General features: G+C 47.2%; 1 protein-coding gene across 8 annotated transcripts in view; it reads left to right on the forward strand.

Annotated features, from left to right (window-relative positions):
• Positions 1-14,489, forward strand: part of POC5 (POC5 centriolar protein) — a 544,028-nt gene that overhangs the window by 287,610 nt on the left and 241,929 nt on the right. For all 8 annotated transcript variants that reach the window (XM_069627457.1, XM_069627460.1, XM_069627454.1 and 5 more), the window contains one exon: positions 12,748-12,852. In XM_069627457.1, the coding sequence (XP_069483558.1) occupies positions 12,748-12,852 (105 nt within the window). The remainder of the gene's footprint in view (positions 1-12,747; positions 12,853-14,489) is intronic.

The raw sequence follows: 14,489 nt of genomic DNA on the forward strand, positions 1-14,489 counted from the left end.
GTGACCAAGGCTCGTAAGACGAGGTGCTCTTTGCTTCCGACGGATGATTCGCTGGACGACTCTCCGCGTCGTCGGTCCGGGAGGTCTCGGTCCCGGAGTAGGTCCCGCCATTCCTCTGCCTCTTCGAGGCACTCACGGAAGTGCTGTCATCGGTTGCCTTCCCGGTCCTCTTCTGACGAAGCCGCCCATCGGCGGGTTGCTTGTCTCACCAAGCATTCGACTCCTGAGGAATGGGCTTCCTTCCGTAAGGAGATGTTGGCGATTTTTGAATAGCATGGCTCTGGTCCGTCCGCGCCTCCGAGAGGGGTCGGCCGTGCCCGTATTAGAGACACCGCTCGTACGCCTTCGGGCTCGGGTGGTCGGCACGATTCGCGGGAGAGGTCCCGCTCAGACAAGGGGAATCGTTCTAGTCATGCCCTTTCCAGGTCCCAGTCCTCGATGCCCTTGAGACCGCGTGAACCTGTGAAGTCTTTGAAGATGACATTGGTGCCAAGGTCGTCGACGGACTCTCTCGAGGCTCCGCCTCTGAGGAAGTCGTCAACGTCATCGGCGCCTAGGCTGTCGAGACACGATCAGGGCTTTGCCCTCAAGGCCTGTGTCGAAGCTGTCGACGCCGATTCTGTCGACACCTTTCGAGGCTGTTTTGTCAGAGGTACCCCGTGGCACGGTGGAACTCCCTAGAAAGGCTCTGGCCAAGGCAAAAAATGTCTTTATCCCTTATTCTGTGCCCACATTCCAGCCTCTGGATTATATTTCTGAGGTGGATGAGGGTTCTGAAGATGGGTTGGTTCCTGACACGGTACCAGACGAGATTATATCTAGTCATAGCCAGATTGAGGACCTGCATCAGTCGCTGCATGACGCCAGCGGTCTGGACACCTCTCTGGAGGTGGAGTTCTGTAGGCCTGAGGCTATCGCCCATGCCGAGTCCTTGTACCGGCGCCTTATGTCGAGGGTCATGGATTACTTGGGGTGATCTGCGCCACCAGTGGATTTTGTGCAGGGTGACCTGATGGATATCCTCGACCAAGGTCCACCGACTGACCCGGTACTGCCATTCCATATGGCCTTGCATAGAAGGGTGGCAGTGGCTTGGACTGCCCTGGAGAGTCTCCCGGCAGTGAGCAAGTCTTTGCCGCGAAAATACCATCCAGCCAGTAGCGACCCCTGCTACTTGATCATGCACCCCACTCTGGAGAGTTTGGTGGTGCAGGCGGCTACGGTCCCATCAAAGCAGGCGTCGTATCCTACCATCCCTCCTGATGGGGACGACAAGCGTTTTGATGGTTGGGCGAAGTGTTTTCTTCAGGGGGTATGGCTCTTCAGGCAGCCAACTCCGTATGTGTCTTGTCGCGTTTCACGCACACTCTGTGGAACTGTATTTCTTTAGCGGCTGAACATATTCCCGAAGGGGACGAACAGGATGCTTTTCTTGCTATTATACAGGATGGCAAGGATGCCATGTGAGTCCGTTCAGTCGGGTCTGGACATGGCAGACTGTGTCAGCAGGTCCATGGCGGCGAGCACCGTAATACGCAGGTTTGCGTGGTTGCGGAAGTCGGAGTTTGCTCCTGATGTGCAAGCCCGGCTTCTCAACATGCCCTTTGATGGTGAACATCTTTTTGGCAGCAAGGCTAATGAGAGCCTTGAGGTTGCAGACCTCAAAAGCTGCAGTGAAGTCGTTGAGAGCTGCAGTTCGCCAACCTCCGCCTTTTCGTCCTAGGGGACAGCAATGGAGGGGAGGTTACTTTCGTTATTATTCATCCTTTAGTAAATCGAGAGGCGCTGAAAGTCAAAGGAGCCACCGTAGGAGTGCCAGAGGTGGAAAACCGAGTACTCGAGGTGCTAAGGCCACTAGGGCAGTTGCCTCTTTGCCCTCAGGCAATGCTGGCAATGCTGCAGCCACTTCAGCTCAGTCATGAGGCCAGGCCCCATGGTTCGCCGGTTGGGGGAAGGCTGGTGCAGCATCTAGTAGAATGGCGTGCCATTACTTCAGATGTGTGGGTTCTGGAGATCATAGCCCACGGCTACTGTCTTCCTTTTTGGCAGAGGCCTCGCGACAATCCACCAGGGAATCTCTCTTTGAAGAGTCCGTATCCGCTCTTTGCGCAAGAAATACAAGCCCTGCTGGAGAAACGCGCCATAGAACTGGTGCCTGTAGCGGAGAGGAACAAGGGATGGTATTCCCCTTTTTTTTATTTTGAAGAAAGACTGGGAATTGAGACCCATCATGGACTTGCGCGGTTTGAACAAATTCCTCAGGAAGGACAAGTTTAAGATGGTTACTCTCTCTCAAGTCCTCCAGGCCCTTCAACTTCAGGACTGGTTGGTGTCTCGACCTCAAAGACGCTTACTTTCATGTGCCGATCCTACCCAAGCACAAGAACTACCTGAGGTTTGCGGTTGGAGACTCGCACTTTCATCTTCGGGTCCTGCCGTTCGGATTGACCTCCACCCCAAGGGTTTTCCTCAAACTGATGGTTGTGGAGGCAGCGTATTTTAGGAAAGTGGGGATTCACGTCTGCCCCTACCTGGACAATTGGTTGATCAGGGTGAGCTCTCCCGAGCAAATCCTGGATCATCTGTCCGTAACCTTCCACTCCCTCCACAAGCTGGGCTTCTCCCTCAACTTAAAGAAGTCCCACTTGACGCCAACTCAGCGGCTCCAGTACATCGGAGCAATGCTCGACACTTCCCTGGGGCAGTGTTTTCCTCCCCAGGTGAGGGCTCTTCACATTCAGCAGACGGTACACAAGTTTCGACATGCCCAGAGCCTCCCGGCGTTCGAGTTCTTGAGGCTGCTCGGCCTCATGGCATCCTGCATTATTCTGGTGCCAGAGGCTCGACTGCGGATGAGATCTTTGCAGTGGGCTCTCAAGATGCAGTGATCACAGTCCTCTGACAGGATGTCCGACCCCGTTCAGGTGCCGCCCTCGGTCGCCCAGGACCTTCTGTGGTGGGCCGACGAAGGCAATCTGATGAGGGTGGCTCCATTTTGGCTGCCCTGGCCGGAGGTGACGATCGTGACGGACGCATCCCTCACGAGATGGGGAGCTCATGCCAACGATTTGACAGTCAGCGGTCGCTGGTCTCCGTCGGAGTCCAGACTCCATATCAATCTGTTGGAGCTGAGGGCCATCAGGCTTGCCCTGAAGGCTTTTCTGCCGACTGTGCGAGGAAAGAATGCCCTGATTCTGACGGACAACACAGTGGCCATGCACTACCTCAACAGACAGGGGGGGAGGGGGCGCAGGGTAATTTCCTCTGTGCAGGGAGGCGATGCAGCTCTGGTTCTGGGCCATCCAGCAGGAAATTTCGATCTCGGCAGTTCATCTGGCCGGAGACGAAAACGAGACGGACGCTTTGAGCAGGCAGAGCGCGATCTCTCACGAGTGGGAGCTGGCTCAGGAGATTCTCCTGGAGATCTTCGCCCTTTGGGGGACCCATCAATTGGATCTCTTCGCCCCCAGTGTCAACCGGAAGTGCGAAAGGTTCTGCTTGCGGGAATTTCCTCCAAGAGGAGCCTTAGGGGACGCGTTCGTGGTGGAGTGGTCCTTCCCACTGCTGTACGCGGTTCCTCCAGTCCCCGGCATCCCGCAAGTGCTGCGGAGGTTACGGAGATTCGGTTCCTGGATGATCCTCATTGCTCCGGCATGGGCCCGGAGGACGTGGTACCCGGACCTTCTCGACTTGTCCATCTGCCTTCCACGTCGTCTTCCCTACCTAGACGATCTGCTCTCTCGGGGGGGGGGGGGGGTCAGGTTCTCCATCCAGAGGTCAGATCTCTCAACCTTCACGCTTGGTTTCTGAAAGGTTGAGGTATAAGGATTGGGACCTCCCTGAAGACGGCCGGCAACAAAGTCCCTGTACTGTTGACATTGGAGAAAGTTCTGCGACTGGTGCAGGCTTAAGAATGTGGATCCTTTTTCATCTGACATTCCTGTAGTTCTGTCTTTTTTTTTCTTCTTTGGCCCACAGGGGCCTGCAAGTGGGTACCTTTAAAGGTTACCTGGCGGCGCTCGTCTGAGGACTGTTCTTATTTTAAAATTCCTTTAATTTCTCAGTTTCTTAAAGTGCTCACTAATGTGTTCCCTCCATCACCTTTCGAGGTGCCCGGTTGGGATCTGAACCTTGTTCTCAGTTTCTAATGGGTGCTCCATTTGAGCCTTTACATTCTTGTCCTTTGAGACTGTTAACCCTTAAAAATGTATTTGGTTGCGGTCACCTCCGCTCGCAGAGTGAGTGAGTTGCAGGCACTTTCAGTTAAGCCACCCTTCACTGTGTTTCTTAAGGACAGGGTTGTCCTTAGAGTTCGTCCTTCCTTTCTTCTGAAGGTGGTGTCGGAATTTCAATTACGCCAGAAGGTTATTCTTTCGGCATTTTATCCTCCTCCACATCCTGGTAAGGAAGAGGAGAGGCTCCATAGGCTGGATCCTAGGAGAGCTTTAAGCTTCTACATTTCACACATGTCCCGGGGTCAGAGTGGACGATCAGCTCTTTATTGGTTACGCTGGAAGGCATTTGGGACAAGCTGTTACTAAACAGACTTGCCAAGATGGATTATCTTGGCAATTTCTGAATGTTACCACTTGGCGGGTAAGGACCCTCCGGTAGGCTTACGGGCCCATTCTACTAGGGGTATGGCTGCCTCTACTGCCCTGCAGAGGCGTGTTCCTATTCGTAACATCTGTGATGCAGCCACCTGGGATTCGGTCCATACTTTTGTACGTCACTACTCCCTCGATTCTATCCATGGGCTGGATCTGGCCTTTGGCAAGGTGGTCCTTTACTCTGCAATTTGATTGGGCATTCTAAATTTGTATATTCTAAATTCTTTTCCCACCTCCTTACGTTGGTACTGCTTTCGGAGTCTGTCATAGATATGGAATACATTGGAGGACCCAATCCCCTCGAAGAACAAGTTACTCTCTTACCTGGTAACGTTCTTTTGATGAGATGGTCCGACGACGTATTCCATATCGCTCCCTCCCTGCCTACTCCGCTACAGAATTTCTTATGCGATTGCAGCTTACGTTTCTGCAAGGCTTTCTGTGGTCATACTGGCAGAAGATTGGTGCCACACGTTCTGGGGAAAAAACTACAACTGAGGCTACGGGCGTTGTGCGTCCTACTTATAACATCCGGTGACGTCGGCTCGACGGAGGCCCTCGAGGACAGCGTATTGACATCATCGACGCAGGCGCTGAAGATTTTCCGAAGCAGCACAGCTGTGGTGATTACTGTCATAGATATGGAATACGTCGTCGGACCATCCCATCGAAAGAACGTTACCAGGTAAGAGTAACTTGTTCTTCTCAACTGTTCACTTTCCTTGCATTTAAAAATTACGTGCCTTCAACTTACACACGCAGATTACTGTCCTTAACTTTTAATGTTTAACTCTTTACATTTACAAAAAGTTGATAGAACTTGGATTTTAAAACACTTGGCTTTCGCCTTCTGTTTCCTCTGTAGATTACTTGCTACAACTGCCACAGTAGTTTCCTCTGGACTCTCGCATTGTTTCTTCTTTAGAAATAAAAAATCTTCAAAGTATTTTACTAAAATCTTGCTTAACCTAAGGAACTGCGACCAGATCTCTTGAAATCAAAAATGAAAGGCAGTTTAGAACTCCAAATGGAATTCCAAACTACCTCACAATCAGGCTCCTCCAATCACTGCTGCAAAACTGAGCCTTCATTTTGCCCTGGGAAGACAGAGGCTTTCTGATAGTCATGTTAAGGAAACATTTAAACATTTAATTATTCCATCTCAATCCCTAACCCCCAGCATCTAATACACTTCCATACCAAAACTAGTTAAATTAGATCATCCTACTGAACACCCTTCTGCACCTCCAATTCAAGTGTTTTAGTGGTGTACTTTTAAGTGAAACCCTAACTGAGCCTTTAAGCTGTGTACCATTGAATGGAAGCCTAGCAATATACCATGGGATCATGACAATCTAGGGTTGTTTTTTTTAAGAGAGGTTGTTTGGTTCCAGGAATGACGTTTCTGTGAGCAAGGTATTAATCATGCTGACAAGTGCATGGAGTGGACGGCTCGCCACTTGTTTGAGGCATGTATGAGCGAGGTTCGTGATTTTAGCAGTTCTGAAGGGTTGACAGGGGGTGAGGTAGGAAAGGGTGGCAGAGAGAGGAGAGACTTTGGTCCAGATGGCAAGTGTGCTTGCAGGGGGGGCTAAGGTGGGTTACGCTTGAAGAGATTTATTTGCTGATCTGTCAGTTTTTCTTTTCCAATGCATTTTCAGTTGCATTTTTCCCGATTTGCTGGCACCTCTGGTTCGGGTGAGGTCTTGGTACAATGCTTTACTATTTCAAAAAGGGCTTTGCCGGTGGTGAATTAGTAGGCAACTTTGGCTTCAGTGATCACTACAAGACCTCATGTAGAGAGGAATTATGTAAGCAAGCTCAAACCTACCAACATTGAAAATGGGAATTTAATATAAATAGCAAAACCCCATTTGAGAACGTTCATACTTTTTAGAGGGAGCAACACGTTTTAGTAGTGTAAATCCCTTGCAGTAGCATTACCGCCCCTCAGCTTTTAGCAGGGGCAACCAGGTGTAAAAGACAATTTTGCTGGGGATGAGAATTGGGGAGGTCACACTTGGAAGGTAGGCGAGCTATCAAGGATTGTGTATGTTTTACAGATTTCAGATGTGAGGGAGACACACAAAAGGCCAGCCACTGGAATGTAATAATTTATCCACTTCTTGCTCCCCCCTTGCCCCACCCCTATCACCCGGGAGTGTCGCTGGTGCAGCTGGTAGAGAAGGCAGTTGCAAATCGGACACTGGTGTGTGGGGTCCAGCAACCTTCGCGGGCTTAGGCTAACTTGGTCCTAATACAATCTGTAGCAGAAACCTGCAGGGTGTAAGGCCTGCGCCAAGTGTCAGAGGACTAAGTCCATCACTGACTTGCAAGAATCCTGCCCATTGTTTCTGGGGACCTGGCACGAAGGTGAAAACTGTGAGTCCTGCTGAGAGATGGAACAGTGGCCTATTCCATCTCAGAAGAATGTGAAGGGGTTCAGTCTGCCGTCGGAGGGACGAAAGGCCTTTCAGAATGGGGAGTGGGCACGATCACTGCACTTGAAGTTGGAGTGCTCAGCCAGAACCCTTCTGCCAATTCCAAGAAGAAGCAAGAGGAAGTGCTTCCCATTCACGAATCAGACACTGACAAGACTGAAAAGAAAAAGGTGTAGTCTGATGAACCTGCAAGAGAACCTTTGATCAGGTCAGTGGTTTTGACCATAACTGCCCGCAAGTACCAGTGGTCACCAACACACTAATGGCTCTGGGGGACTTTGCCACTATCTTGCTCCGAAAGAACCTAATATTTGCAGAGATATGTTGGTAGTCAACAGCACCAGCTCCTGCCATGCCTGCTGTGCGCAGTACTTCTCTGGAGGCCTGATGCTGCTCGTCTCTCTCTCAGGTAGATTGTGGTGCTTACAACACTGGTGCTTATGAACCTGAGCTTGACTCCAGGGAGGATGAGGGTGTCTAGAGCGATGCCGCATGAGGTTGTCACATCACTGTGTAAGATTGTAAGATGCCAGCAGTATCTGGAACACTTCTCTGCTTCAAGGTTTCAAGGTGGAAGAATCTGGCTTGAACTCCTGCAGGAAGGTTGATGCTCTTCTGGGCATAGAGGACAACTGTGATGTCTGTGTTTGAGAAAAAGCATTAAAAAGCACCAGAGCTTGGGAGAGTTTTAGGATTACCGAGCATGATAATGTGGAGTTGGAGTTGCTTAGGAACCTGCAAAGCGCAAGCTGATTGGATACCTTGCCTCGGACGGCTAACTGAACAGCTTCCTTTTGGCCAAATGCAGCGTTTGCACGAGTATTATAAGTAACTCTGTTAAGGCCCTGTACATTTAGGTACCTAACATGGTGTTATGCAGAAGAGCATTTTGGAGGATCAACCTTTCTTGCCATTTGGGGAGTAGTTAAAAGATCCCATTTTGGATGTATGGAAGAAACCTATGTCCTTTCCTCCAAAATGTTTGTTAAAGGCCGGAGGTGCAGGCTGGTGAGGGACATCTCCTTGTACCTGTTCAATCACCCAGCAGGAGATACTTTTGTGGTGTGTGTGGCTGACTCGGGGGCCGCAGTTACGCATTCCCAACTCTACCAACCCCCCCATCCCCCATAGGGGGTCCAAGTCTATTGATTTAATGGCCAGGAAGATAGTCACACGTGGGTATTGGTCATGCTGTCATTTAATTCTGCAGCAAGGTGAGGTTACTACCAGTATGTCATGTGCCAGGTTATGGAAATGTCAATTAACACCCCCTACCGATGGAGTGCAAGAAGACCATTAAAGGGATAGTTACTGATGAAGTTGAGGCTTTTGAAAATATTCAGTCATGTTTGCACATAGTGAACCTCTGTGGCAACAGGGATGTCGCTGGCTGATAGTTTCGAGCACTAAATTTGAGAGAGAATCCCATATAACCCACCTTAGTGGCAGCTCTATCTTATAATGGGTAATTATAATAATTTAAACAAAAGATAGATGACGCGTATCAACAGTTACACACATTAAACTTCAACTGTAGTTTATAAGACGTACAATATTTAATCCAAAATTTACATAAAAAAATACACTTATCAAAAACATTTATATAAAACTCTGTATAAAAAAATACAATTCAAAAACCCGTGACACACCGCCTTTTTCACTCGGCGCAGATCTAGACATATCAAATTGATTATAATATTAGAGGCTCACTAAGGCATCTCTGAGTTGTCATTTCCTTGACATGTATAAAGTATCAATGATTAATAAATACGTCATTGTCATGCACTCGACATGTTTCAGTTCTCTTTGCTCGTTCTAGGAACTTTCTTCAAGAGGATTGTCACTTTTGTATCTTAAAAAACATACAAGGTATACTATTATTGTATATTGTTGGAGTTTCCTCCAACTACTTGTACGCAGTATGAACGTTGTTTCTTTCTCAATATGAAACCTGTGTAACTGATCTAATCCGTGGAGTCGGCTGAGAGGGCAGTCTTGAATTAAGCAAGAGATGTCTTCTCTTAGGTATGGTTCCCCCTATCAAAGGGATAATCAACCTGTGAAAGTTGTCGAATATTTGAATCAATAGATCCGAGGTCTAATTAATTTCCACTTTGGAATTCTTCACAATGGGTAGCTGAAGTCCCTCTCCTACCTGGAGACTGTTATTCTGTGAATGGGCAAGCATCCCCAGTGGGCAGATATCGGAGTTTGCAGTAAGCGTCATAAATAAGAGCCTTTTAGTACCAGGGGCCCTGTTCCAAACTTCCAAGTAGGGAAGAATATAAATTTCTTTTGTTTTCGCCAGGTCCCGGAAGTCACCTAGTCCGCGGACATACTCGAGTAAGACATCACCTAAGCAGAAGGCTTTAAGATACAACAGCCAGATTAAGAGTTGTCCATAGAAGGTGAGAACAGAATATACCATAGACCTGTGGAATCAACACAGGTAATATTAGACACATGTGATTGATGCATTTATTTTTCAAATTATTAGGCACAGTTGAATCAAGGAAATGCGACCTAGAGCTTCAGGGCTTTGTGGAAATTGTACACAGCTTGGACTGCGATTGCCTGACTGAATATGAAGGGAAAATTAGATGATAGACATTAGTCTGAGATGTTAGACCATCTTTACTAAATAGACATACTCTTTATTGTTTTAGTTGTATAGAGCAGTGTGCACCCGAGGCACTAAATATACGAAGAATTGCTCCTGGGTAAGGGAATAGAATTCCCGAAACCCGTAGAGCACAGGATTTTAGGGATTGTTGATACTGTTGGAAATCTTTTGTGTTGAAAATCTAATTGTGTAATATATTGTGTTTACCATAATTCTATATCAACAATTAAGATTGTGGCTATAACTTCTGAGCAAAATAATTTCTTTGAATAGAAAACATACAAATATATCTAATTACCTACATGGTTTTAAATATTGATTGGTTTACAATATATTTTGGTGCGCAGGGGACAGAAGTGTTCCACTTTGTGGACACCTGATTGTTTTTTTAATTGGTTCTGCAACCTAGTGTTAGGGTTGTTTTTCTCCCCTGCACCCTTATACTTGTCGGAATAAAAACACTACGTTAACTAATATAAAGGTGTGCTCCTGGCCTGCAGGAATTAACATTGCAGGACTGGCCTAACATCAGTCCTGGGAACACTAACCAATGTGATGGTTGTAGTTGCTTCCCATCTGCAGGAGGCAGGTATTCACTTACCTTGACGATTCATTGGTGAAATCTTCCAGTCAGGAGGGGCATTATCTGTGCTTCAATAGACCATGAGGATGCGTGAGGCCTGCTCCACGTTGTGGGTTTATTTTTAAGAACTCCAATCTAATCCCTACCATGCGACTGCAATGCATATTGCAGGTTTTGGACATGATTCACTTGAGGGCATTTCCACCACCCAAAAGGTTTCATGCCATTCAAGTGATTCTGGACAGATTCAGGTCCGGGGCTAGGATCGCAACACGTGTGTTCAGGGCTGCTGGGATTGCTGGCTTTTTACATTATTTTTGTTCCTCAGGCAAGGCTTCACATGACTAAGGTCCAGTTTGAGCTCTCTTTCAGTTGGAATCTGCTGTCTCTGTCCCTGGGCGACAATCTGCTGCTGAGCGCCAGTTTTATCGGGAGAGCAATCGGAGTGCGGAAGCACACAGAAGTAGGCAATCTAGGTCTCACAAATGACTTCTGCACCAGTCTGTGGTAGATCAAATCCTGTGCAAATGGATCTCTTTGCAACCAATGTCAACAGAAAAAGCCTTCAGTTTTTCTCTGGGGAAATGCCCAATAAAGGAGCATTGGGAAGGGCTCTGTTGGTATCTGGAACACCCCAAAGTAGTGTGTTGTCTCCAGTCTCCCTACTGCCATTGGTCTGGAGGAGGTTTCAGTTTTTACAGGGGACTATGACCCTAGGTGCCCTAACGTGGGCAAGGAGGGTGTGGCATGCAGGTGTAACAACCTCAGTCTCAGAGTGTGCTAAAGGATTCAGTGTTTCCAAGTCATTTTACCCAGGAGACAGATAAAGCGTTTCCACCCAGACCCAGGTACTCTTCAGCTTCATGCTTGGCTGCTGAATGCCTGAGGTTACAAGGGCATGACTTTTCTGATGAAGCACTGGACCTCATGATGGGTGTCAAGAAACATAGCACTTGAACATTTTACTTGTGCAGATGGTAGCCACCTCTCCTGTCTTCATTGGCTAGAATGCTGGACTTTGCGAGCCACTCGTAAAGGAAGGGCTGCAGGTGTCCATTATGAGGGAATTCCCTGCCATATTGTCCAGCTTTAAGCAGAAGCCAGAGCAAGGCTCTTTTTCAATTTCAAGATGCCTATTGTGGCCCAATTTTTGAAGCACTTGGTGATCCAGGATAAGTGGGAACTCAACCCTTTTGGGCCTATGCTCAGCTGAGGTTTGAAGTGTATTACTCTTAAGGCAGCCTATTTAGCTGCCGTAATATCATCCAGACGGGAACATGAGCTTCAGGCCCCATCACCTGTACAGTCTTTACAGAAGATGAGGTGACTCTTTGAGTGAAAAGGTTTTATCTGCGTATGATTATTAGGGATTGTCACATCAGTCAATACAGTTTGGAGCTTTCTTTCTGCCGCCTCATCCGTCCAAGGTGATGGGGAGGCTGCATTGGCTGACCATAAGAGGGCCCTTAGCTATTGCATAGCCAAGCCGGATGAATACCAACTGGGCAGAAAACTGTGTGTGGTCTTTGGGCTTGCTTCTAGGCTAGTATCTGCGACCAAGCTGACAATCTCTAGATTGATCTTTTTATGCATCAGATTTTGCTATGAGATTGCACGCGAATATCCTCTGGAGGGGATCATGACTCATTCCACTAGGTTGTGCAGCTTTGGCTGCTTTATTGCAGGGGCTTCTTATACAGGTGCTCTGCAGGGCAGCCACTTGGTCAATTCTGCATATGTTTGCGAGGCATTAATGTCTGGACTCGGACGCTGAGGCTTTGTTTGGTTAGGCTGTCTAGCAACACATCTTTTGTTGAGGTTTTGGTCTTTGTCCTGGTAACTCGGAGGCTACCTCCTTTATTTCTGATTGCCCTTGCTGGAGGAATCTTTCAAAATTGAGGAATCTGCAGGTAGTGGTGTGTCCATTAGGAGAACAATTTGCATACTGTACCGGTAACTTTGGTTCTGATGGATACAATGTCCCCTGAGCAGATTCCTTATGTGAACACCCTCCTCCCCAATGTGCTGTGGTGGAAAGTATTCAAGGAACTGATTGGCTCCGGGAGGGTCTCACCAAATATAGCCAGGGTACCATCACTTCTGGTGAAGCATGTGAAGACGTCCTTGCAATGCCACCAGTACGGATGAGATGCAAGCATCATTAAACATTTCCGAGGTCCCAGTCTGCATGCTGGTCATTTCAAAGATGAGGAAAATGCAAAGGATGAATTGCATCCATCAGAACCTAGCTAACCCAGACTTGTGTTCTAAAATGTCCTTAATCTGACTTCCCATTGTCTGTAGCCACTCCCTGTGAAGTTTTGTTTTCTATATGCTACTTGCCCATCCCCCCCCACCACCTGCACTCTTGGTGTTTCTAGGTCGTTTTCTCTGCATGTACCTTCTTTATCGGATTGATTTGCAACAGTACATTTTGGAATGCACATTTTTGCAGGATTCTTTGCTTATTAATGGAAATGATTTTTACAGGTGATTGCTAACTTGAGCAATGCAGTTGAAAAGCAGAAAGAGAGGATATCTTTAATGAGATCATTTACTCAATGGCGGCTGGAGCACGCAGACAGCAGACAAGAGGTAGGTCTGCAGAACAAAACCTAGTTAACATAAAAATGGTATCTTGAGAAACTGTCTCTCAATTGATCAGTATTTTCATTTTTGTTTGGTAAAATTGCTTTTTGGGCAGTATACTCCATCCAGAGAAATGCAGCCAAGGTGCAACATTGCAAGTAGTCAACTTCAAGCTAGACATTGTCACCCTCCACCATTTATTTTATGCAGCAGGTGTCTCTCAATAGCACACAAGCATCCACCTTATATGCCTAATAGGAAATGGGTGATTTTAACTCCCAATCGTGAATGAAAATTGTTTGTAGAGCTGGAAAGCAATGGATAAAACCTAACTCCACACAAACAGGAGGTGCTGCACACAAGCAAAGATGAGATGGAACGTTAAAACATTTGGAACAATATTAGATGGCATGCTGGGCAGTTGGTACAACATATTTACATACATATACATTTTGAGGCACAAACAGATGACTTACCTATAATCGCACAATTCAGGTAAAGTGTAAGAGCTGGCATTAGAACCAAGATTTCCATGTTGAATGCTAAGTAAATTTGCCACTAGGTCACATAAAAAGAATGCCTGCTCTCATTTATTAGCATTAGCTTTTGGATTACCATGTCATGTTTGCCCAGTCTATACATTGGTAATGGTCCCTCACCTGTGTACATTGGGGTGTCCATCAGGAACGATCTTGAGATTGACTGATTTGTGACCTAGTCCTTTCTAGGCCATTCTTTCCTCCCAAAGATACTTCCTCTTAGAAATATCCTCCATTTTTCATACTGGCATCTTATCGCCATGATCCCGGGTGTGACTTTGTCGGTATTGTATATAAAGTCGGCTGTGGCCCCTGACCTTGGTTACATTTTTATGCATGCTCAGCATGCTGCTTCACAGCAATTTTACATGCATTCTCTCTCTCTCTCTCTCTCCTCCCTCTCCTCCCTCTCCTCCCTCCCTCTCTCTCTCTCTCATGAAGGCTTTTGGCTTTAAGCCCTGCATAATTTTTGTAAATAGATGTGTGTCTGACCCTCAAAAGTGCCTCCTTTGCAGGGGCTTCTTATACAGGTGATCTGCAGGGCAGCCACTTGGTCAATTCTGCATATGTTTGGTGAATAAAATATACATCCTCATTCAGGCATGGATGGCCACCCATGGCCTCTGCCTGAACGACGATAAAACTGAAATCCTGCTCCTCGGATCAGACCATAACCTAACTAAACTCACCCCGGACTATGCCTCATTTAACATTGACAATAATACTATTAAGGTCATGCGAGAGGTTAAAACTCTAGGTTTTTACCTCGACTCAGCTCTCACCCTCAAAAAGCAAGTGAACTCCCTCGCCTCTACAACCACTTACACGTGTAAACGCTTCCGTGCTGCCAGACCATTCCTGTCCAGTGTCAGCTGCCTCACCTTGGCCAATGCCCTCATCATGTCCAGACTGGACTGTTGCAAAGCCTTATACTCGGGTGCAAATAAGTTGGTCATTGACAAACTCCAGAGATTACAAAATAATGCCTTAAGAGCAGCTTTGAATATCCCAGGCAAAGAGCATACCTCCAAATACCGGACTGAGGCCCACTGGCTAAAGATAAAAAACAGAATCCTCCTTAAAACTATCTCTCTCATGTCCAAA

The sequence above is a fragment of the Ambystoma mexicanum genome, chromosome 6p, assembly GCF_040938575.1.
Source record: "Ambystoma mexicanum isolate Mex_15411 chromosome 6p, UKY_AmexF1_1, whole genome shotgun sequence".
Lineage (NCBI taxonomy): Eukaryota > Metazoa > Chordata > Amphibia > Caudata > Ambystomatidae > Ambystoma > Ambystoma mexicanum.